General features: G+C 39.7%; 2 protein-coding genes across 3 annotated transcripts in view; one reads left to right on the top strand and one right to left on the bottom strand.

Moving 5' to 3' along the window:
- The window catches only part of LOC103456785 (phthiocerol synthesis polyketide synthase type I PpsD-like), an 11,344-nt gene extending 3,188 nt beyond the window's left edge, over window positions 1-8,156 (top strand). Inside the window, exons 4-6 of one of the 2 annotated variants that reach the window (XM_008396533.2) lie at window positions 1,224-1,430; window positions 1,514-1,695; window positions 2,037-8,156. In XM_008396533.2, coding sequence (XP_008394755.1) covers window positions 1,224-1,430; window positions 1,514-1,695; window positions 2,037-7,571 — 5,924 coding nt within the window. In that variant the 3' untranslated portion in view covers window positions 7,572-8,156. Of the gene's footprint in view, window positions 1-1,223; window positions 1,431-1,513; window positions 1,702-2,036 lie in introns of both variants that reach the window. The other variant, XM_008396532.2, reaches the window with a different exon arrangement.
- A 4,233-nt stretch (window positions 8,157-12,389) lies between these two features.
- On the bottom strand, window positions 12,390-23,538 carry LOC103456937 (probable polyketide synthase 1). Its single transcript, XM_008396823.2, has 6 exons — window positions 23,481-23,538; window positions 23,257-23,434; window positions 21,215-21,375; window positions 20,928-21,131; window positions 18,950-19,131; window positions 12,390-18,239 (listed from the first exon to the last, which is right to left on the bottom strand). The coding sequence occupies exons 1-6, from the start codon at window positions 23,536-23,538 to the stop codon at window positions 12,768-12,770; spliced, it is 6,255 nt and encodes a 2,084-aa protein (XP_008395045.1). The 3' UTR covers window positions 12,390-12,767.
- Between the last annotated feature and the right edge of the window lie 85 nt (window positions 23,539-23,623).

Raw genomic sequence — 23,623 nt, 5'->3', positions numbered from 1 at the left:
CAACGGCTACCTCAGAATGCTATGAGCGGCAATGCTATGTAACGACCTGAGAAATCTTAGCAGCCTGCTAGTTAGCAATGACGTAGCACATAATCAAATCGCCCGCAGGTATTTCCAAAACTAATTCAATAAACAAGTTACTTCTTTTATCATATGTTAACATAAAGGCTCGTTTTGAAGTCTAAGCTGCTACTTACAGGCATTGCTTCGAAGAACTCGACCGGAATGCGGCGTTCATAACAGACACGTGTGTTCATCTGCTCCACCGCTAGCAAACAACCGCACTGATTAAATAAAAATAAAAGTAAAGCAGTTCCCTAAAAGTCCAACAGATGGCAGCAATGCACCATGCAAAACAAAACACCCACAGTTTACAGGACACACTTCCTGCTAAAGAGCCCCCTGGTGGTTGAAGAAAATTCCACATATAAACCGGAAAAATACGGTATATGAAAAGAAATCTGAATTCTCTCTGGTATTGTTCAGGGGGCCGGACCAAATGTGGAGGCGGGCCGGATCCGGCCCGCGGGCCGTAGTTTGGGGACCCCTGTGCTATACAAAACATTTTCATTATATTTTTTGCAATAAATCATCTCAGATAATGAGATTTTAATCTGGTCAGTTCTGAATATTTTGAGCTGTTTTAAGGCTTCTTATCACCTTAAATGCAAATAAGCTGCTGCTGGCCACGCCCCCAAACTCAACGTTTACACTTGCACATGAAAATGGCCGCAAACAGATACAAAATGATATAATTATATATGTTTGAAAAGCAGAAGTAGAGCTTCCCGCACAATCAATAAGGATCCAGAAAGTGGTTTCTGGATAATATGTCAACAATAAAACACTTGTCTTTTCCAGCAGCCATTGTACAGTGCATACAGCAGTAAAACCTGCTGACCAAACGTGCTAGAGCTCCTCTTGGGTTGCTAGGTGATGGACTGAGTTCCACTTGGGTTGCTAGGTAACTGGCTGAGTTCCGCATGGGTTGCCTGGTAACAGTGCATTGTAACTTTAAGGTTTTGGGTGGGGGAAAAAAATCTATTTAGTAATTTATTGGAAAAAAAAAACAGCTGGTGTGATTTTAGAAGCATAAAGACCCAAATGGAAGTTTACAAATGTGCAAGATGTGAATTTTGCATAATAGCTCCCCTTTAACGTTTTTATTTAAACTATTCAGACAAACAGATGCTGAGATAATTCTTTTTCTTCTTCTATGGTAGGAATAATGAACAGAGACTACGAGACTAATGCTGCACATGTGCACCCAACTGTGATCAACCACTGGACCGGAACAGGACTCGCCATGAGCATCGCAGCCAACAGAGTCTCCTACATCTTTAACTTCACCGGACCGTCACTCGCCATAGACTGCGCCTGCTCTTCCTCACTTGTGGCTCTTCATCTCGCCTGCCAGGCCATTAAACAAGGTCTGTCCTGCAGCAGTGGTTCACCTGCCAAATCAACAGGCAGCTTTATTATTGATGCTATTTATAAGATTTATCTTGTCCAGGCGATTGTGAAATGGCTGTTTGTGGAGGCGTTAACTGCATCATTGAGCCAAGAGTGTTTGTGGCGCTCAGCAAGGCCAAGATGATTTCACCTGAAGGGACGAGCAAGCCATTCTCCAACAGAGCAGACGGCTACGGGAGAGGAGAGGGCTGTGGGGTGGTTCTCCTGAAGCCACTGAAAAAGGTGAAGGTTTGTAGAGTGATTAAAGAAACGGATTCTATTTTACCAATGTCCAATAATATTAACTTCTGATATTAAGATCTCGATGTTTAAGATTTTTTGATAGTTTTATAAATGCACCCAACCTTTGACAATTAATTATAGTGAATAAAATATGCAACCTATCTAACTACATGTCAACTTTATTCCACTGGACTAGCTAACACATTATACAAGTTGTGTTGGATTTAAAAATTACAGCTAGCAATTTTCCTAATCCCATGAATATTTGACCCTATAAAACGTTTACACAATGTTCTTTTCCTCATTTTTTGTTTCATCCTGGTCCCGTTTTCAATTTGAAGGCTCTTCAAGACCATGACCACATCTGGGGAATCATCAGTAAAACTGCAGTCAACCAAGATGGACACGCTGTCAGTCCGATTACTAAGCCCTCCATGACTCAACAAGAGGAACTGCTGCGCAGAACCTACTCAGACACTGACATTGCCAATGTCCAGTACATCGAGGCCCATGGGACTGGAACCCCAGTGGGAGACCCAACAGAGGCAGGAAGCATCTCCAACGTCATCGCCAAAGCCAGACCTTCCGGGTCGGGGACTCTGTGGATCGGCTCGGTGAAGAGCAACATCGGACACACGGAGTCAGCAGCAGGAGTGGCCGGACTAATTAAAGTTCTGCTGATGATGAAGCATGAAACTATCGTCCCATCTGTTTTCTACTCTGATGAAACTTCCAGTGTCGATACCAAATCCCTGAATATTAAAATTCCCACGAACATTGAGAAATGGGAATCTACCACAGCGAGGGTTGCAGGGGTGAACAACTTTGGTTTTGGGGGAACGAATGCACATGCCATCGTCAAACAGCACATGCAGACAAGCTTAAAAAAACATAGCAGGGAGAAGCAGGTGAAATACTTTGTCCTGTCAGCAAATTCACAGAAATCTCTGACTCTAACGATAGAAGACACCATAAAACAGTTGGTGGATGGTGTCACCATAGATCTTGGTTCTGCTTTGTACACATCAGCCTGCAGGAGAAGTCACCAAAAGCATAAATACAGAAAGGCCATTGCGGTTTCATCTGTAGGTGATCTAAAGGAGAAGCTCATAGCCAGTGCTGGCAAAAACGTCAGCTTGGCTCTCTCAGATCCAAGATTAGTGTTTATCTTCTGCGGAAATGGTGTCACTTACCACGGCATGTGTAAGCAGCTATTGAAAAACCAGCCTGTATTCAGAGAAAAAATCAAAGAAATCACTCACATTTTCCAAAGGATGAGCTCCCTAAACATCCTGGACACACTTGAGAGTGAGTTTGAAAGGAGTGATATCAAAAACCCAGATGTTGTCCAGCCTCTCCTCTTTGCCATTCAGGTTGGGGTTAACACCCTTCTCAGGCACTGGGGTGTCAAACCTGATGCTGTGCTCGGTCATTCGGTTGGTGAAGTTGCTGCCGCTCACTGCTCCGGCCTCTTGTCTCTCAAAGACGCTGTGAAAGTCATATTCTTCCGCAGCTCCCTTCAAGGGAAAGTTTCTGGTGGTAAAATGCTTGTGGTCAGCAACATGGCTGTATCAGATGTGGCTTCAATCCTCCCTAAATATTCTGGAAGACTTGGCATTGCAGCCTTTAATAGCCCACAGTCCTGCACTCTCTCAGGAGAAGCAGATGCAATCGAGAGCCTCCTAAAAGAGCTAAGCAACTCATCAAACAATCAGAATCTCTTCCTCCATGTGCTCGATGTCCCTGTTGCTTACCATAGTTACATGATGGACCCAATTCTCCAGGAAATCAGGGACACAATTGGCACCTTGCATAAGAATGAGCTTGACACGGAGTTGTTCTCGACAGTTACAGGAAGGGAAGCTGAGATCAGAGATTTCTGCACGGGTGAATACTGGGCGAGGAACATCCGTGAGCCCGTTGCTTTTGAGCAAGCTTTGAGGTCAGCAGCTAAAGGGAAGAAAGGTGTAGTATTTGTAGAGATAGGGCCAAGAAGAGCACTGCAAAGAAACATTATGGAAACTCTTCAAAAAAACGTAGCAGTTGTTGCCTCAGTGGAACCCGAGAAAGATCATGAATCAGTCATCTCAGTTGTTTCCAAGTTGTTCGAACTGGGCATTCAGGTAGATTGGACCATCTTCTACAAAGGCTATGAGACAACGCCACTGTTTTTCCCAAAGTACCAGTTTGACTGTTCCAATAGAGATGTGATCATCAGAGCTGCCCAGAACAATAAAGCAAGTTTTCATCCTGTTCTCTGTCAGACTGGAAGTGAAAGCAATATTTTCAGCTGTTCCTTAACATCTGACTCAACCTTCTACTTGAAGGAGCACAGGCATAATAACATACCTATCATTCCCGGCGCCTTCTACGCAGAGTTGGGTCTGGCGTCGGTCATGGCCACCACTAAACCAAAAGTGTCCCTGAGCTCGCTGCATCTCAGTGTCAAGTTTCACAGCCCATTTATTTTGACACAGAACTCTGCTGAAATGAAGGTCCAAGTAGAGCAGAAAGGAAAAGAAACTGGCTTCAAAGTATTTTCTTCTTCGATGGTCTATGCTTCAGGCACGGTGGTTCTAAAGGGAGAGAGGCAGACTGAGGAACAAGCCATTTCAGTAAGCTCGATCTCTAAAAGATGCACCTCTGTTGTGAGTTTTCAGGAGTTTTATGGATATCTTTCTCAAGGTGGCTTCCAGTATGGTGATGTCTTCCAGAATAAAGAAAATGTGCACTATGGTGAGGCTCTAAAGGAGGCCTTTGCAGCTGTTTCAGTTCCAGAAGAGCTCCGACCACATTTGCATGACTACTGCATTCATCCTGTTGTGTTGGATTACTTAATGCAACTTCTCCCCGTCACCGTTGAGCATATATTTGCAGGCAGACCGGGGTTTCCTGCCAAAATAGGGAGTCTTGCTGTGTTTGAACCCTTGCAGAACGAGATGATTATCTACCTGAGAGCAACTGATGTGGGTGTAGATCACTTTGAGGTTTGTGGCTGCTTTGCAGATAAGGAAGGCAGAGTGTTGGTTGAGGTGAAGCATGTGATAATCCAGTACCTCGGCAGTCGATGTCATGTGGTCGAAGAGTACTTCTACCATAATGACTTCAGTATTGTCCCTGAAAGCTCCACTTCTTCAAAGCCTCCAAGGGCTTTGGTGTTCTCTGATCATTTAGGCATCTCAAAATCTCTACAACCGCATTTAGACCAAGAATCTAGATTTGTTTCCTTCACACATGCAAAGGATATTTTAAGCAATGGATTCCCATCTCTTCTTTCAAACCTCAGCATTCCGGATATTAAGAAAAACTTTGATGAAGTGTTGTTTTTGTGGGGCAAAGAAGATCTTACATCACAATCACCAGATGTCATTTTGCATAATCTTGCAAGTTGCTGTGAGATTTTCCGGCAAATTGTCCAGGAGCTGAAGTGGATTCAGTTCCCCAAAGCCATCAGAGCAGTGACCTATCGCTCATCTGACGTCACCGTGGATCACATAAGTCCAGGTTTTGCTCTGGCTGGAATGGTCAGGTCTTTTGCAGCAGAGATCCCTGATCTTTCGTTTCAACTGATTGACATAGGCTCCATTTTTACTGAGGACATTAAAGCTCTCTCTGTGGTCCTGAGATCACATCCTTGTGAAAAGTACCCAGAATTGGTCATAAAAGACGGGCTGATCTTAAAACCGTCAGTCGTCCGAACCCCACTGGAAGACACTGACCATACAGAAAGTAGTTACACCTCCACAACTTCTAAACCTTGCATCTTTCAGACGGCTGACGCGCATATGGTGACTCAACTGAGTGCCATTCCTTGCGACGAGGAAACGGATCCAATCAATGGCACATCAGTTGAAATTCGACTAAGTAAAATATGCGTTCATTCATCTGATTACTTTCCAGTCAGTGCCTCACATCTAAACTTTGGTCAGACGCTCTACTGGAACAAACACTCATCTCAGAAGCATGAGCTAATCGCGCTTGACTTTAGCGGTACTGTCACTGCAGTCGGAAAAGATGTCAGAAAACTCAAAGTTGGGGATCACATTGCCTCTTGTTATCTAGTTGTAGCGGCTAGTAAGATTCATGTGCCAGAGGACGTGTGCTACAGTATCAAGAGGTTCACACATTTTCAAGAAACGCCTTGTGTTTCCTACTTTGTGTTGGCTTGGGAGATGCTTCATCGAATCTTGCCTAAACCCAAACAGAATCTGGGGATCATTTGCCCCAACCCTGATTCAGCTATTGTGAAAGTCTTTGCACTTACTTCTCATAAATCTGGTTGGAATGTGATTTTAAGCACACAGTGTAATGGATCTTTTGCAGATGTCAATCAGTTGGATGCATTTGTCATCCTGCCACCATTCAATGAGTCTCTCATTGTGAAAACTTGCGATTTCCCAGGTGCTCGGCATGTTGTAGTACTCTGTGAATCTCAAATGCAAACCCTCCTTGTTCAAGACCTGTGCCAAAACATAAAGGAGAGTGTTCATGTGCAAACAGTTCAGATGCAAACTGTTTTGCAAAAGGGTTATCTGAGAGCATACACACCTCACATTTATCACTGGCTGAAGTCGCTGAACTTCAGCAGGAAGTTTGTTATCGAAAACTTCACTTTTCAGAATGTGAAATCTAAAAGTAATGATGTAAAACCACAGATATCATCATACTTCAGTTCAAAGAAACTGGCTGTGATTGCTTTGGAAAAAGATGACAAGACCACACTGACTGAGATTCAGCTGCTACCAGTGAAGAAGCAGTTGTTCAGAAAGAGAGCGGTGTACCTTGTGACAGGCGGTCTCTCTGGCCTGGGCTTTGAAACGGTCAAGTTTATCTCACAAAGAGGAGGGGAGTACATCGTGATTCTCTCCAGGAGCAAACCCACAGCAGAAATACAGCAAGAAATACTCAATATTCAGCAGCAATGTGGAAACAGCATCACCAGCATGGTGTGTGACATTTCTGTCTCTGAGGGTGTGCACAAGGTCATCCTTGAAATCCAGCAGAAGTTTAAGGGTTTCCCAATCAAAGGGGTGTTTCACAGTGCGGTTGTCCTCCATGACGGTCTGATCGAGACCCTTAACAGAACCCTTTATGAGAAGGTTTTTAAACCCAAAGTCAGTGGGGTGTTAAATTTACACCATGCTACAAAGCACTGCCATCTGGACTACTTTGTGTGTTTCTCCTCCATCTCAGCATTCCTTGGAAATGCATCCCAAACAAACTATGCAGCAGCCAACTCTTTTCTTGACTTGTTCTGCCACTTCAGGCGCAAACTCGGGCTGCCTGGGCAGTCCATCAACTGGGGGGCTCTGAACCTTGGTCTGCTCCTGAACAAGGAACACTTCCATCGCTTTCTGGAGGCAAAGGGGATGATGGTGTTGGGTGTTGCAGAAGTCCATAAAAGCCTGGAGCAATGCCTCATCCTGAATCGGCCCCAGCAGGCTGTCTGCAGGTTTCACTTTAGGAACATCAGATACAACATCCTCTCTCAAAATAAAGCCTTGACCTTACGTCTTTCTGCATTAGTCAATGAGGCTTTCCAAAAATCCAAAGAGGAAGAGTTTAAAACCGAGCAAAGTGACTCTGTCTCACCAAAAGAATATGTTTTCTCTCTGCTCAGCGAGACAATAGGCATTGATCAGAGTGAGCTGAGCGATGACTCCCCTCTGTCATCCTTAGGCATGGACTCCATGCAGGCAATGACTCTGCAGAACATGATGTTTCAGGAGAGAGGAGTGAATGTGCCTCTGGTGAAGTTGTTGGATCCCAACGCCACAATATCAAAGGTGGTAACCATGCTGAGTGAAGCAATCGTCAACGAAAAGTCTCCCACAGACGAAGACAAGAACGACGTTGATGTTTTAACAAGATTATAAAAAATTAAACTCGATAATTAGCTACATGTGTTGATGGCTAATAATTATTCTGTTATCAGCTTTTTTGTACACATTTTTATGAAAAATCTCCATGTTTTAGTGCATTTTAGTTGAAGTGACGTGTAAGGTTTCCCCTGATTTCCTGTTTGTTTTGTAAAATGCTTCAAATCATCAGGCAAATAATATCACACATTTTGGATACCTACTTCTATGAGCTTTTACTACTGTTTGTTTTTTTCTCCATTTGTGAATCCTAACTGGCTGTTTAGAAATGAGATCTTGTAACTCAGTGATCCAGTTTCTCATCTCTGTTATTGCATTTATTTTGATCTAGGTATGATACATGTTTTTCTATTCTTTTATTCTTCTTCATGATGTCAAAAAGATTATTTTCAAGGGATTCTTTTTCCATCTACTCTAGTAGTAATCTGAAATTGTACTCAGTTTTCCAAAAATGTGTTTAATCAAAGTTCATTCATAATTTATCAAGGAGTAAACTGCTTTTTCAAATTGAGACAAGATGCTTTGAATTTTTTAAAAACATATTTTTAGTTTGTGTTAATTTATGTCAATCAGTTTTTAATAAAAATGTGGAAAAAGTCAGAATCAAACCTAAAAAATATAATTGTGTGTGGGTGTGTGTTCTGTATTTGATGCCTTGTGGGGACCATTTTACTGGATGAAACAGCTTGTCAACTAATAAGCAATCTCCTTTTGGTGATTAATAAAGTATATTCTATTAAAATAATTTATTATTACTGTAGGACTTTTACATCTTTTACTTTTTTATGGAAGTATATTTTTCCACATATTCCAAGTTATTGGTTTTGTTTAAAAATAAGTAGATTGAATTGAAAAGTGAGTTTTTATAGCTGGAATTTGTCTATTAAAAATAAATATTAAAGCAGTCATTTTTGTCAAACAAGGTATTAAAACAATAATTAGTTTATAAGGCAGAAACTCATAAAAACTAAGATTTTAATGTAAAAATCAAAAACAAGATGATTCTTTGTTTATAGTATTAATTAAAAAGAAATTCTATCATTTTAATTACATTACTCTTAAAATATGTATTGTATACATTTATAAATATTTATATTTTAAATATTTAACACATTGGACGGAGTGGTTTATCATTAAAGTATATCCTGTTCTGTTACAGCAGGTTTAAGTAAAACACAGCCTCTATTGTATAACATGTTGATTAAACTTGGCCTCATCACTTGCAGGTTGTCATAAATGTATTTACTGGATCCTTYGTCTCCATGGCAACATATACAATCAGTCATTAATGTTTYATAAAGTRGCTGCTATAAGAGCAGCCGTGATAACATCTCCAGAGGGATGGATGCTGCGGCGCATCCAGGCGTTACTAAACCGAACGTTTAGCCGTGACTTTGAACAGAGTTMAAGCAGACGGCTGTTTTAACACTTTGGAGGATAAAAACGTGATTTAGGATTTAATTTTTTTACTTTCTGGAGTTTTTTAGGATGGAAGAAGCAGAGGATGGAGTCGCTGTGGTGGGAATCGGCTGCAACTTTCCAGGAGGTAAAGATAATTTCAGAGTTTCTCCTTTAGTAATAATATTTAGGTTTATTAAACATATCAATATAGTTAACCATTGACATGAAATAAAATCTATTTTTGTTTTTCTTCTAATTATATTGTTACATTAATCACAGAATCACTAGACATTAGGTCTATATTAACGTTTATTTAAAATTATTTATTTATTATTTTTGTCTTTCAGCACAGGCTTAGATTAAATATTTGTTTACAAGCAGCAACCAAAAAATTACATTACTCAGCAACATATAAACAAAAAGAAAAATTCTGTAAGTTTTTTTTATTACTTTTTTTAAAAGAAAAACATTTTTTGTGTATCTTCAAATTGAAGTGTTTGTCCACACTTCTCTGTAAAATAATTTTTTTTAGTCCTTTCATAGATTTTCAAGGTGTTTTATGTCCGTACTTTGACTGGGCCATTAGAATGTTTTGATTGAAACGACTCCATTGTAGTTCTGGCTGCTTGTTTGGAGTTATTTACAGTTAGAAAATTAACCATTAAGTTTTTTATAGTCTCTTAAAGGATTTAGAGTTTATAAACTGGCAGATTAAGCTTTAAAGTAATCATTTGATTTTACAAGTACATTCCTTCTGACTTGAAGTAACAAGTCCAGTGAATATTCTATATATTTAATATTAGTTGTATTATCTATTGATACTGATCATGTCTTAATTGTGATGTATTGTTTTTGATTTGATTGTGTTAGATGTGCAATGTAAAGAAGACATATGAGTATGTGACTGAAAATTAAAACAATATTTTCTCTCCACATATTGTGTTTTTTTACCCACAGGAGAGGGACTTGATAATTTCTGGAAGGTTCTGGTGGAAGGGAGGAACTTTTCTGTTTCAATCCCCAGAGAGAGGTTCGACGTTGGGAGCTGGTTTGACCCAGATGACACCAAACCAGGGAAAACCCGCACAGCCAGGGCCGCTCTGATCGACGGGTACGAACCTCAGCAAAAGTTCTTTACGTCTGTTTGTTCGTGATTCAGCCTCACGTTTTATGGGGTCTCATTTAAGTAAAGTTACACTGTAAAAAATTATTTCACCCGTCATAAAATCGTCATACTTTCACTCAGGGTTGTGCAGAGACCACTAAAGAGGCAGGTGCTCAAAGAAAAGGGCACATCTAACTGCATTTTAGGACAGAATATTAAAATCACACAGCTTTCAGAGTTTAATAAACAATAATAAAATACAAATTGTGAGATATACAACTAGATTTAGTACATCTTAACATAACAGCTGCCTTGTAATATTAAATATATTGTTCACTACCAAAAACTGCATGTTGATCATGGTAAGAACCTTAATTTTCTTTTTGTTCTTACATGCGGTACTCGTTCTGACCCAGTTGGTCAACGATCCACTACCTTTGGCTGCTTCTGGCAGATCCTTTCTGTTTCGTTTCTGACGTCTTTCTTTACATGGCATCTTTGAACTGAAAAAAGCAAAACATAATGAATTATGATCAGAATACTATATTAAACCACACTACCAATTATTTACCCTTGTGTTTAAACCAATATGTTTTTCAGTCCATAGCACAACATAACAATATTACTTAAAGTCTGAGTCTGAATTGAGTTATTTCCCCTTCATTAATGACACGCTTATATTACATTCATTATATCTATCATGGTAATTCAGGGTGAGTTATTTTTAATTCTAAATGAATATTCTTGTTGGACTATTATTTAAGTCAGGGGTGGGCAACTCCAGGCCTGGAGGGCCGGTCTCCTGCAACTTTTAGATGTGTCTCTACTTCAACACACCTGAGTCAAATAATAAGGTTGTTAGCAGGACTCTGGAGAACCTGCCTGCACTGAGGAGGTGATTCAGCTATTGGATCCAGGTGTGTTCTATCAGGGAGACATCTATGAGTTGCAGGACACCRGCCCTCGAGGACCAGGATTGCCCACCCCTGAGCTAGCTAATGGTCACAAAYCAATAAGTGACACTGTCTAGGACAGGGGTGGGCAACTCCAGGTCTGGAGGGCCGGTCTCCTGCAACTTTTAGATGTGTCTCAACTTCAACACACCTKAGTCAAATAATGAGGTCGTTAGCAGGACTCTGGAGAACTTGATTGCACTTAGGAGGTGATTCAGCTGTTGGATTCAAGTGTGTTGGACCAGGGAAACATCTAAGAGTTGTAGGACACCGGCCCTTGAGGACCAGGATTGCCCACCCCTGATTTAAGTGCTACTCTCCTTCGAGATACATTTACCTAACGCTGAAATAAATGAAATGTACATTATGCAGCAAAGGAAATTAGAAGTTCGGACATTATGGAGATGATCGGTTTTGGACGGGCGATGTGCCCCTATAGCATAAACAATACTGAAGAATGACTGCTATCATTAACGATACAGGAAAGAAGCTTTAGCTAGCAGCTAGCTTATAGCACAACAACAACAGCCTAATGTCTGTATGATAGAAATACTGGATCGATAGATAAGAACAGTTTTTCCTCACCYGKCTGTCTCCTCCCGCTCAGTAGTTCTTCAGAGAAAGGCAGACGCAGAGGCCTGTCAGTGTCTGTTGTATTTCATTACCTCTCTCCTTAAACCGCGACTCCGAGCTGAAGCAGAAACGATACTTCAACATTTTCCGTCATCTGAGAAGTAGCAAGTCTACTCCACTTTATTTACCAAAAACTCTTTAAAAAAATTCACCAAAAACTGTTCTGTAATCTGGAACGTTCGCTACATTGAGCTACACAGTTAGCCGCCTTATCTCACTGCACGAGAGGCAACTGCGGCATGCATCGGGCAAAAGGTCAAAGGTAACAAGGTGACCGGAGGGCTTATTAAGTTGTTATTCTTGGGGGGAAAAACAAACAAAAAAAAAACAAATACATTTAGTTTATGTGTCAGAGGGTTTAGGAAATAATGATATTATTATTATTATTATTATTATTATTATTATTAATATATTATTTTATTTACCAAAGGGGGCAAGGAGCAAAAGGGGCAGGTGCTAAAGCCCCCCTAATCCTCCTTCTGTACATGCCTGGATATTATTACACTGACACATGACAAGAACTTTAATGAATGCTAACATTTTAATAAAAAGTACTCCAAGGCTAGATATTTTACTATTTTGCTTTATTACATACATAACAGATTTGGAAACACGAGGAAAATAGACACAAGATTTAAGAATTGGGTTTTTATTGGTTCTTGATTAAAAAATAAAAATTAAAAAATTAAACAAACCATCCAAGTTGCCACATGATGAAAATGTTTCTATATAATCTAAATCAAGTACTCACAAAAACTGATATGAGTTGATCTGCTACTGTTGTACAAAGTCCATGTTTTGAACAGAGATAAACAAATAATAGTATTAATCAATTAGTTATTGTATGTAAGATTGTTTTGTATTAATGTAAACCATCTGTAACCTCCAAACACCACATAGTGATTACAACCATTATAACCAGTAGAGATCTTATTAGCTGTTGGTCTCCAATTATTTGTTACTGGTCTGTTCTTAGAAATGTCTCTGCCATCATTGCTGGACACGTGAACAAGGATTGTGGCGAAACTGTTTGTTATTTAGCAAGATTCTACAGTGATAGGTGCAGAATAATTGAGTTTCTTCTCTGTCTTTTGTATTTAACTACAGGCTGTTCTGCACAAAACTGACCAGAGTGGAAAGTGTGGTGTTAGGATCCAGAATTGTCACCAAAGGCACATTTATTTCTGTCTCCTGGTAGATTTTGTTCTGCAGAGTCATGGCCAGCATTGAGTCAATGCCCAGTGCTGACAAACAGGAGTCATCATCAACTTTTCCAGCATCTATATTGAGCATTTCACTGACTATTATCCGCACTGTCTCATAAGCTGTTAAGGAATGCTGAACTTTGGGGGTTTTGTGCATTTCATCTTTAATAGCTGTTTCCACTAAAGTCGCCATTCGCTCCCTGAGAGATGGATTTTGGGAAAGGACATGAAAGCTGAGGTTCTTGAAGTTGAATTTGCAAATTACTTGCTGCGGTCTGTTCATAACCAGACACCTTTGAAGTGTCTTGTGAACCTCATGTACACCCATTGTCATCATCCCCTTGGTCTCCAAGAACTTTTGAAAATGGCCTTTGTTGAGCAATAGACCAAGATTCAGGGGACCCCAGTTGATGGACTGTCCAGCAAGCCCAAGGTTTCTCCGGTAATGACAAAATGTGTCAAGAAAAGCATTGGCTGCTGCATAGTTACACTGTGAGGCATTTCCAATGAATGATGAGATTGAGGAGTAGCATACAAAGTAGTCTAATTTGTTGTGAAGAGTTGCAAAGTGGAGATTCAGAGTCCCACTGACTTTGGGTTTTAGCACCTTTCTGAACAGCGACTCATCAAGGGATTCAATGAGGGAATCATGCAGCACCGCAGCACTATGAAACACTCCTTTTATTGGACAAGATGGAAACCTTCCCCCAATTTGGGTCACAGCATCCACCACCTGTTTTGACTCTGAAACATCACACTGGATGTTTAGAACAGAAACCCCATTTCTTTTCTGGAGGAGATCCAACTGAAAGCGGATTTCATCAGATGGGACACTTCTAGACAGGACTGCAATGCAACCTCCACCATTGTGCGCAATGAACTTAACCGTCTCCAACCCCAAACCAGACAGGCCTCCAGTTACTATATAAACACATCTCTGTTCAAAGAGTGGTGCAGCTTTTGTAGGCAAAGAGCTGTGAGTACATTTAAGCCAATCCAATCCTTTATCAAGAACAACCTGCTGCACCGTTGCTGTTGTGAAAGAGGACTCAATTTTAGGCTCTTTCACATGAAGGATCTCCTGCCTATGCGGCAGAGAATCTGGATCGAGGCTTAGAGACAGAAGCCAGTTAGAAATATTTCTTTTTTGTGCCTCTAGATTTGCTTTCTGGAGAACATAAGCCACATCAAGGTGGTGCACATGAATGTTTTTATCATTCAATGTAGTGTTGCTTGTGACGACTGAGAGTGACATGTGACTGCTGAAGACAAAGATGACATGCTTCACAGTGTCACTATTGCCAAACAATCCCTCAAATGATTGATTAAATGGTGGTAGAAAAAGCAAAGCATCAAAATTTGTTGATTCCCTGGTAACACTAGCTTGACAGGAAACGTTCCAGCCTGACCTGTTTGCTGTGAGGGCAAGAACTTGTATGAGAACAGCAGCTGAGTCTGGAGAGATGATTACCAACTTTTTGTGCCTTCTTCTAACTTCACACAGCACCCTCTGCAAGATCTCCCATGCCAGGATGAGAAAGGACACACATGGTGTCTCTCGAAAAAAGGGAAATGTTTTTGTGCGATAGCACACTACTTCAGGAATCGAGATTTTCAAAGCTGCAGGAACTGGATAACACGAAGCAATTTGGTCTCCCAGTTTTAGAGTTTTGACGTCTTTGCCAACACCTGAGACAATGCCACTAAAATCTAAAGCCAGAAGGTCATGATTCTCTGTCACATGCTTGTTCCAGTAGAAGGTCCTGCCAAAATTGAAATGGGAAGTGCTGATCGGGAAGTAGTCGGACGAATGTATGCAGACATTAGTCAGCTGAATTTCAACAAAGCTTTCTGGAACTGGACTCTTTGAGTTATTTTTAGAGACTTGACACAAATTGTCTATTCCATAAGGATTGGTAGTTTGTAGGACAAAGTCTCTTGACTGGCTGGCTGTTATTGCCTCTGCACATAAATCACTGTCTTTAACTGGAGTTTGTGCTATCTTTGTTGTTGATGCCTGCCCTTTGCTGATCCTTACATCTTGTTGTTGTTTGGTTTTAATTACACAAGCCAATGTTTGGATGTCTTCACTTGTCACAGAAGCCAAATCAATATGCTGGAAATGAATATCTGCAATCTCAGCCGAGCAGGACCTCATCATACCAGAAAGCACAAAACCAGGACTCACATGGTCCACCGTCAGTTCTGTTGATCTGTAAGTTATGACCTTGATGGCACACAAACGTTTGGTCTCTTTGACAGCCAAAACAATGTGACGAAATGTCTCACAACAAGTCACAAAGCTCTCCAGAATCATTTCAGAGGACAAGTGAGTCAGGTTCTCCACACCCCAAATGAAGAGAACTTTCTTCAGATCGTCATTGCTGTTCAACGAATGAATCACTAGGCATTTTACTTCATCTGCACTTAACTTTTTTCTGATCCCTACAATGACCGAATCAGTGCATATGTAAGGTCTTAAACCTTTAGCAATGCCCATGTGATCTTCAAAGATGATGGCTTTTATTTTAGAGCCATCCACATCTCTCTCTTCTGTTAATTCAATTGTTTCACTATGAAAAAACAATGACTTGGTAACATCTGAACTTTGGAGCAAAAAGGAAATCCTTACACCCTTAAATTCCACTAACACCTTCCCATCTTTGGTAGAAAAGCAACCACACACCTCTAGGAAATCTTGAGTCTCTTGAGTTGTCCGAAGATACATGACCATTGTCTCCTGCAGGGCTTCTGAAATAGCAATGCTTGCGATCTGTGATGGGAATCCCTGCTTGGATCCTTGTCCCATTGCTACAACTGCAGTCATTTGAATGAAATAATCCAGTAGCACAGGGTGAATGAAATGTTTATGGAGACTTTTCAGAATGTCCTCTGGAACCTGAAAAGCGGTCACAGCTTCCTTAAATTTGTTGCCAAGACACACCTTGTTTAGATGCCTAAAAAGCGGGCCATACTCAAATCCAGCCTGAGAGAGAAGTGAATACATTTGTTGCTGTGTCAAAATAATTTTGCACCTTTGGTAGATCACATCAAGACAAATGCTTGCTTCCTCTAGCAGTGGTTGCTGATCTCTATACCTGCATGTTCCTGAGGCATGAACTGCAACAGGTGACTGTATTTTAAACAAGGCTTCCCCTTCTGATTGTTCCAGTATCATCTTCAGTTTCTTAGAATTTGAGTTGAGAGTAAGCACACTCTCAAATTTTATACCTAGAGAGACGAGAGCGGCAGGCTTCTTTGGCTTCAGGTTGGCCATCACCAAGGCATAAGCTAAGTCAACATAAAATGCCCCTGGCACAATGGCAATGCCGTTGTTTTTATGCTCCCAGAGATAGGGTGCAGTCTTTAAAGACAGTTCAATCGTGCATTCTTTCTTATCCCTTTTTATTTGGGACTCAAGTCCATCGCAAAAGTCATGAGATGGTTCATTATCTCCCCTTAAGGCTTCAAAATTCACATCATTCTTTGTGTTGTCAAACTGGTAGACTGGAAGAGTACTGGGTAATGTCTCACAACCCCTGAAAAGCTCCTTCCAGTCTACATTAATGCCAAGTTCAAACAGGCTGGCCAGGGTCGAGGAAATGGTGTCACAGTCTTTGTCTGGGTGGACTGATGGGAAAACGTTGGCTTCATCACCAAGAGTTTCACAGATGTACCTTTGGAGAGCCATTCGAGGTCCAACCTCTACAAAGACCACATTTCCTTTTGCCGGTTTCTCTTTGAGAACAGCACAAAGAGCCTTCTTGAATAAAACAGGCTCCCGGATGTTCTTAGCCCAGTATGCGCCGGAACTGAAATCCCCATCTGAAAGCCTCTCTCCAGTAACTGTGGAAAACAGGTGACACACTATGCTTTTAGCATTCAAAAGGCCTATGCTGCTCTCAATGTCATCTAGAATTGGATCCATCATGTGGCTATGGTAAGCAGCAGGGACATCTAAGATATGGAGGAAGATATTTTCATCTGCAAATTTAATCCTCAGCATCTCATGGAGGGCATCCACTGAACCTGCATCACCTGACAAAGTGCAGGACTGAGGGCTGTTGAAAGCAGCAGCACAGATCTTGCCACCAAAGACTGTGAGAACTTCTAAAATCTTTTCCACAGCCACATTGCCGACGACAAGCATCTTTCCTCCTGTGACTCTGCTCTGAAGAGCGCTGCGGTGGTGCAACACTTTCACCGCATCGCAAAGAGACAAAAGACCCGAGCAGTGAGCCGCAGCAACCTCTCCAACAGAGTGGCCAAGCATGGCCGAGGGCTTAACACCCCACTGCTTCAGCAGGGTGGCAATCCCCACTTGTACTGCAAAAAGAAGAGGCTGGATGACATTTGGCCGGCTGATATCAATGTCATCACAGTCACTTTCAAGGAGTTTACTGATGTTGATGGGAGTGTACGTCTGAAAGGCAATTTCAACTTTTTGAATTGTCTCTTTGAAAGCAAGAACCTGCCTCATGAGCTGCCTGCACATGCCCCTGTAGCAAACCCCATTTCCACAAAACACAAAGACAACCTGGATGTCAGACTGAACCGACTGAACTGACTGAACAGACTGAAACTCCGTCTTTTGTGCCGATTTGAGCTGTTGCTGTAGATCTGAGATGGAAGACGTCAAAAAGACTTTCCGATATTTGTGTCTGAAGTGACTTCTCCCACAAGCAGAGGTGTATGAAAGTGCCTGAAAGTCAAGTGTGTGACTGCTGCACAGTCTTTGGTGGGTGTCTGCAATGGTCATTATGAGTGATTTCTCAGAAGCAGCTGACAACACAAAGAGTTTTTGCCAAGCTTTTTTGGGAACTACTTGATGAATGTGTTCTCTTAAAATTACATGCGCGTTTGTTCCCCCAAACCCAAAACTGTTGACCCCAGCTACCCTTCCTAGTGGTTGATTTGTCTCCCATCTTTCTAATTTGTCTGGTATTTTTAAATTCAGGGTTTGTGTATCTACACTTGAGTTGTCTCTGGAGTAGAAAACTGAGGGAACAATAGCTTGGTACTTCATCATTAGAAGTACCTTGATCAGTCCGGCCACTCCGGCTGCAGATTCGGTGTGTCCAATGTTGCCCTTCACCGAGCCAACCCAGAGTGTCTCTGAGTCTGGAGGTCTGGCTTTGGCAATGACGTTTGAGATGCTAGCTGCTTCTGTTGCGTCTCCAACCGGAGTCCCAGTCCCATGAGCTTCGATGTACTGGACATTCATGATATCAGCGTTGGAGTAGATTGTCCTGAGCAGCTCCTCTTGTTGCGTCACTGAAGGTTTGGTGAGAGGAGTCACCGAAGTTCCGTCTTGGTTGACGGCAGTCTTGCAAATCACACCCCATATTTTATTGCAGTCTTTCAAGGCCTTTAAATAGAAAAGAAGCAGAAAATAATATTGATAAATATAGATAATCTATCTAATGAATTAGAATCTTTCCTTTTAGTTCTATGATTCCTTCAAGAAAAGAAATAATTAGATGATCTTCAAGTTTGAAAAACAATAAACGACATAAATCTTTCTAGATCAGGGTTGTCGAAACTTTTTGCAACAGGGGCCAGAATCCCTCAAATTATTCCGGGAGCCATATTGTTTTTCATTGTGTTGGGAATTTTTCTTTAAATGCTTGTCAATAAATTAAACATGCAATATCCCAATGAGAAAGGCAAAGTATTTCCTAGCTTTTTGGATAATTTTTTCACAATAACACAAATCATATTTGGTCTAGAAAACATTTTAGTCTATTCCTAACAACAAAAAGAAAAATTTTCCTCAAAAATCCTTCCATTAACCAAGTCTAATAGAATAAAAATGCTCCAGTCTGTTTTTTTTTTTTCAAGTAAAACGTTGCTTGATCGCCACTTACTAGGAAATTAAAATTAAAGGAAAACATTAAAGAAGAGTTAAATTTGTCACTGAAACTCTTATTCTAAAACATCAGAAAAGTTTCCTCTGGAGAGCCAAATTCATGGCATTCTTGAACTGCAGTGGAGGGCCACACAGAGTTGTTTCAAGGGCCACAAATGGCCCCCTGGCCACACTTTGGACACCCCTATTCTAGATTAAATCTTTTTAACCTTTTTCAGAGGCTTCAGGAGCAAAACGCCGCAGCCTTCTCCTCTCCCATATCCGTCTGCGCTGGAGGAGAAAGGCTTGCTGGTTCCTCCAGGTGAAATCATCCTGGCTTTGCTGAGAGCAACAAACACTCTTGGCTCGATGATGCAGTTAACGCCTCCGCACAGCGCCATCTCACAGTCTCCTAGGACAAAACTGCATGCATTAGGATACAATTTTTAATAAAATATAAAGTACTTTGGCCGTCTTTGGCCCAGGGCTTTAAAGTTGTCTTGATCACTGGACATATGAACATATTGAACATCTTTAAACTTTTTACATTGAATTTTGGCTTCTTTTCTACTATTTTTGTTCAATATCTAATAAGTTTGTGCATTTTAGTGAAGCCAATTACCTCTTGGTTATGAATAATTTGATATAGAAAGGCTGCAGAAAGTATTAACTCTTAATCTAAAATGGAAACTTTTGGCACTTTTTTTAAACAAATATAGTCATGTTTAGCTGACAGAGGCATTCCTAAATATGTTTAGATTTTCCACTCATCATACAAGTTACATGATGTGAACTTCATAGGATATTTTAATTTACATTGACTAAATATTTTGAGATTTGAGACTAAATGTAAGCAATAAATGTCTATAAAGCACAGAGAGGAATATTAGGGTTGTCATGTCTAATACAACACTAGAAGAAAATAAATTTCCACCAAAAACAAAACAAAAATTCTGATTATTATGATTATTAATGATTTCTGGGTTTGAGAAGTAAAAACGTTTCTAGAAAAAAAATATCAGAAATTCTGAGATTAATTTTAGACATTTTCTAGAAAAAATTTTTTATGAGTGCTGAAAGTAAAATATTTCCAAGGAAAAACTCCAAAAGTCAAAAATATTTTACTTTTGAAACTCAAAAAATTCCAATTTCTTTCCTAGCAAATTTTTCCTTTTCAAACTCATAAATTTTCATGTTTTTCTAGTAACTTTCTGAGATTAATCTAAAAACTTTTGAGTTTTTGGCAGAAATTAACTCTTTATTTCTATCTACAATGGCCCTAATATGTAGTCGATGGTTTGGTTTATTAAATATAATATAATAAGGAACTGTGAAGAATGTGATGGATTTGTTTTGCTCTGGGCAACAACACACGTTACCAGTGCAGTTCATTACACCAGTGCCACCTAGCGGTGACTGGAGAAAGTGGCTGCTCCTAAAGATTTCATTCCCAGATCGTCTTTCATGCAGAGGTACCCAAAGATTACACTCAAGTAAGTAAAGTGGAACTATTTCAACATAATTTTACTCAAGTAAAGTAAAAAGTAATCCTCCAAGAAATTACTCCAGTAAGAGTAAAAAAGTAAAAAGTTTACTCACGTACTAACTAACTGATCAAATTGTCAATCATTTAATGTGTAAAAATTACATAATCAGACAGAACAAAATATAAAGTTAGGTGGAAATGTTGGTACTTTAAGGATGAAAATGACAATAATTAATTTAAGTAATAAAAACTAACAAAATCAGACCAAAGAAGTTTTTTTTTAATCAGTTTCTTTTAATAAAAAAAAAAAAAAAACGTATGAAACTTTAATAGAAACTGAAAATGTGTGTCTGTGTCTGGTGAATTTTAGGTTAAAACGTGTTTGTTTTTCATTCAGTGGATAGAAAATCCAGAATTTTTACTTAAGTAAGAGTAGAAATACTTAATAATAAAATACTAAAATAAAAGTAAACAGTTCAGCATTCCTAAAGGAACATTTTTTTAAGTTACTCAAGTAAATGTAACTAGTTACAACCAAACTCTTTATATGCATACTGTTTTATATTAATTTCCTACATGTTTTATTTATTTTAGCCCTCATTTTGTCCTCACTGCTTTTTAAAACCGAATATAAACGACAGCCCTGAGACAATCATATTAAAGAGCATAACATGTAAGGGGAATGTTTTTGGATGTTTCTGAGGTAAATTAGAAATGCCTACCTTGCTTTATGGCCTGACAGGCGAGATGCAGAGCCACCAGCGAAGAAGAACAGGCGCTGTCGATGACGAGGGAAGGACCAGTGAGGTTAAAGGTGAAGGAAATCCTGTTGGCTGCGACGCTCACGGCCGTCCCGGTGCAGTTGTAATGTGTTATCGTCTCCGGCTTGTTACTTCTTATCATCTCATAGTCTCTGTTCATTAAACCTGCAGCATTAAAGCAGAACAGGCTAGAAAAAGGCTTCCTCACGAGTCGGGGGGTTTAAAATGTAAAATATGAGAAGAGTTACCGATGTAAACGCCGGTTCTGGTTCCGCTGAGGCTCTCCATAGGTATTCCTGCGTCCTCTAAGGCTCTGTAGCTGCACTGCAGCAGCAGCTTCTGCTGCGGATCCATGAAGTCCGATTCTACTTCAGGAATCCCAAAAAACGACGGATCAAACTCATTAAACCTGCAAAGAAATCAAAACAGATCCGTCAAGACTCAGAGCCATAGAGTTAAGATGACTAATTACATTTACTGGAGTAACTTTTGGGGGCAAACTTGTTTCCCCCCAAAAGTTTTAGTTACATTTACTTGAGTAACTTAAAAAAAATGTTCCTTTAGGAATGCTGAACTGTTTACTTTTATTTTAGTATTTCACTATTAAGTATTTCTACTCTTACTTGAGTAAAAATTCTGGATTTTCTATCCACTGAATGAAAAACAAACATGTTTTAACCTAAAATTCACCAAACAGACACACATTTTCAGTTTCTATTAAAGTTTCATACGTTTTTTTTTTTTATTAAAATAATTTTTATATTTGTTTACTTGTTAGGACTGAGGGCTGGACAAGATGGCTGAAAAAACTTATGTCTCTCATCAGTTGATATTTGATAATAATCGATTAGTTTTTTGCATAAATATCTGAAATACTACATGTGAGAAGTTGAAAATTTGTGAGAAAAACTGAAATTTTTAGATTAATCTCAGAAAATTTCTAGAAAAAAACATGGAAATCTCTGAGTTCGAACAGCAAAAAAGATCTAAAAAAAGTCTTGAGTCTTGTTCTCAAAGTCTTGAGAACAATCTCAGAAATTTTATAGAAAAATCTGGAAAAGTTTAAGTTTCCAAAGTTTTGTTTTTCACATGCTCAGCCCTCCCAAATTTCTGGCAAATTTACTTTCACACCATGTCTGTTGTACTTTCGAGAATTATTGACATTTCAGCTGATGCTGGTATCTTTGGTCTCCCAGAGCAACATAGTCAGTACTCCGCAAGAGAGTTGGAAGTGATAACTTTTACATCTATGATCACTAGGCGCCTCCTTCTCTGTAACTGGAAATCAACTAGAGCTCCATCCAGCACAATGTGGATAAATGAGGTCATGTCCTTTTTGAAAGTTGAGAAAATTAGATATACAAAAACTGGAAACTTGAACAAATTCTACTCTAAATGGCAACCATTTATTGAGTTTGTTGCTTCAATGTAGAAATGTATCCCACTCCTCCCCCCGCGCACCCAGCTTTCCTTCTTTCTTTCTTTTTTTTCTTTTGAGATGTGTGTGTATTTTTACTATTAGTTTTATTTCACTGTTTTACTATTGTTGGTGTTCTGTGTGTGTTCTTTGTTCTTGAAAACATGCATCTTAAAGTCAATGGTGTAAACAGTTTGTTTATGCCAACACTTTTACACCCTGGAATATGTAAACACCTATGTTCCATATGCAAAAATATCAATAAACATATGAGAAAAAAAAGTTTCAAAAGTTTAAAATTTGCAAGAAAAACTCAGAAAGTGGAGGCGTGGCCTCCTGTCTTTTTGTTCTTGGAAAATTTCTGAGATTAATTTACTTTTTTTTTTTTTTTTTTTTAGCTTTTCTTGCTAATTGTCCACTTTTAAAACTCAAACGTTTTCTAGAAAATTTCTGAGATTAATCTCAAGACTTTACATTTTTTTCTAGATTTTTTTTTTTTGCTTTTCAAAACTCAGATATTTCCATGTCTTTTCCTAGAAAATTTCCAAGATTGATCTCAAAATTGTTTTCTCACAAATTTTTAACACTTCAAACTTCCACTCAAATTTCCACTTTTTTCCAGAAAAATTCTGAGGTTTATCTCAAATTTTCTGAGTTCTTTTTTTCGGAACTTTACGCCTTTTTTTTAATCTAAAAAAAAGATTAAACACGGTTTAAACACGGTCATACATTTATTTACTGGTAGAGTAAAAAGAGCAAAACACAAAATCTAAGACACATTTTTCAGGTGACAATAAACCTGAAAATGATGTTAACTGGATTTGAGCCCCATTGTGCTTTGTTACCCCTAAATAAACAGAAGTATCTCCTCACCCGTTTATAAACGCAGCTTTCGCTGTTCGGCTCTTTCCGGGTTTGGTGACGTCAGCGTCGTGCCAGAAGTTGCCGTCGAACCTCTCAGCTGGAATGTCCGACACGCAATTCCTTCCCTCCTGCAGAACTTTCCAGAAATGATCCAGTCCCTCACCTAACGTAGAGTAGAAGTCAATAAATTACCTTTAACAACTGATGCGACCGACCGCAGCCAGTGACATCACCTCCAGGGAAATTACATCCCATCCCGATAACAGCGACGTCCTCGTCGACGTCCGCCATCTTTATTTAGGAAGTTGATTGAGCGTCTTTAAGCTTCTTCATGGTAAAACTGAAGTGTCCAGTGAAACCTGGAAGCTTCTGAAGC

This window comes from Poecilia reticulata, linkage group LG20, assembly GCF_000633615.1.
Source record: "Poecilia reticulata strain Guanapo linkage group LG20, Guppy_female_1.0+MT, whole genome shotgun sequence".
NCBI lineage: Eukaryota > Metazoa > Chordata > Actinopteri > Cyprinodontiformes > Poeciliidae > Poecilia > Poecilia reticulata.
This window is presented reverse-complemented; position numbering and strand designations above follow the sequence as displayed.

What these genes read in the sequence shown, in the direction of transcription:
- LOC103456937 (XM_008396823.2), bottom strand. Translation starts at nt 23,538, where the DNA reads ATGGCGGACGTCGACGAGGACGTCGCTGTTATCGGGATGGGATGTAAT. An exon ending in AAAGCTGCGTTTATAAACGG is followed by an intron (nt 21,376 to 23,256) that starts GTGAGGAGATAC and finishes ATTTCTTTGCAG; the next exon opens with GTTTAATGAGTTTGATCCGT. An exon ending in TCCTGAAGCCTCTGAAAAAG is followed by an intron (nt 18,240 to 18,949) that starts GTTAAAAAGATT and finishes TTCTATTTAAAG; the next exon opens with GCCTTGAAAGACTGCAATAA.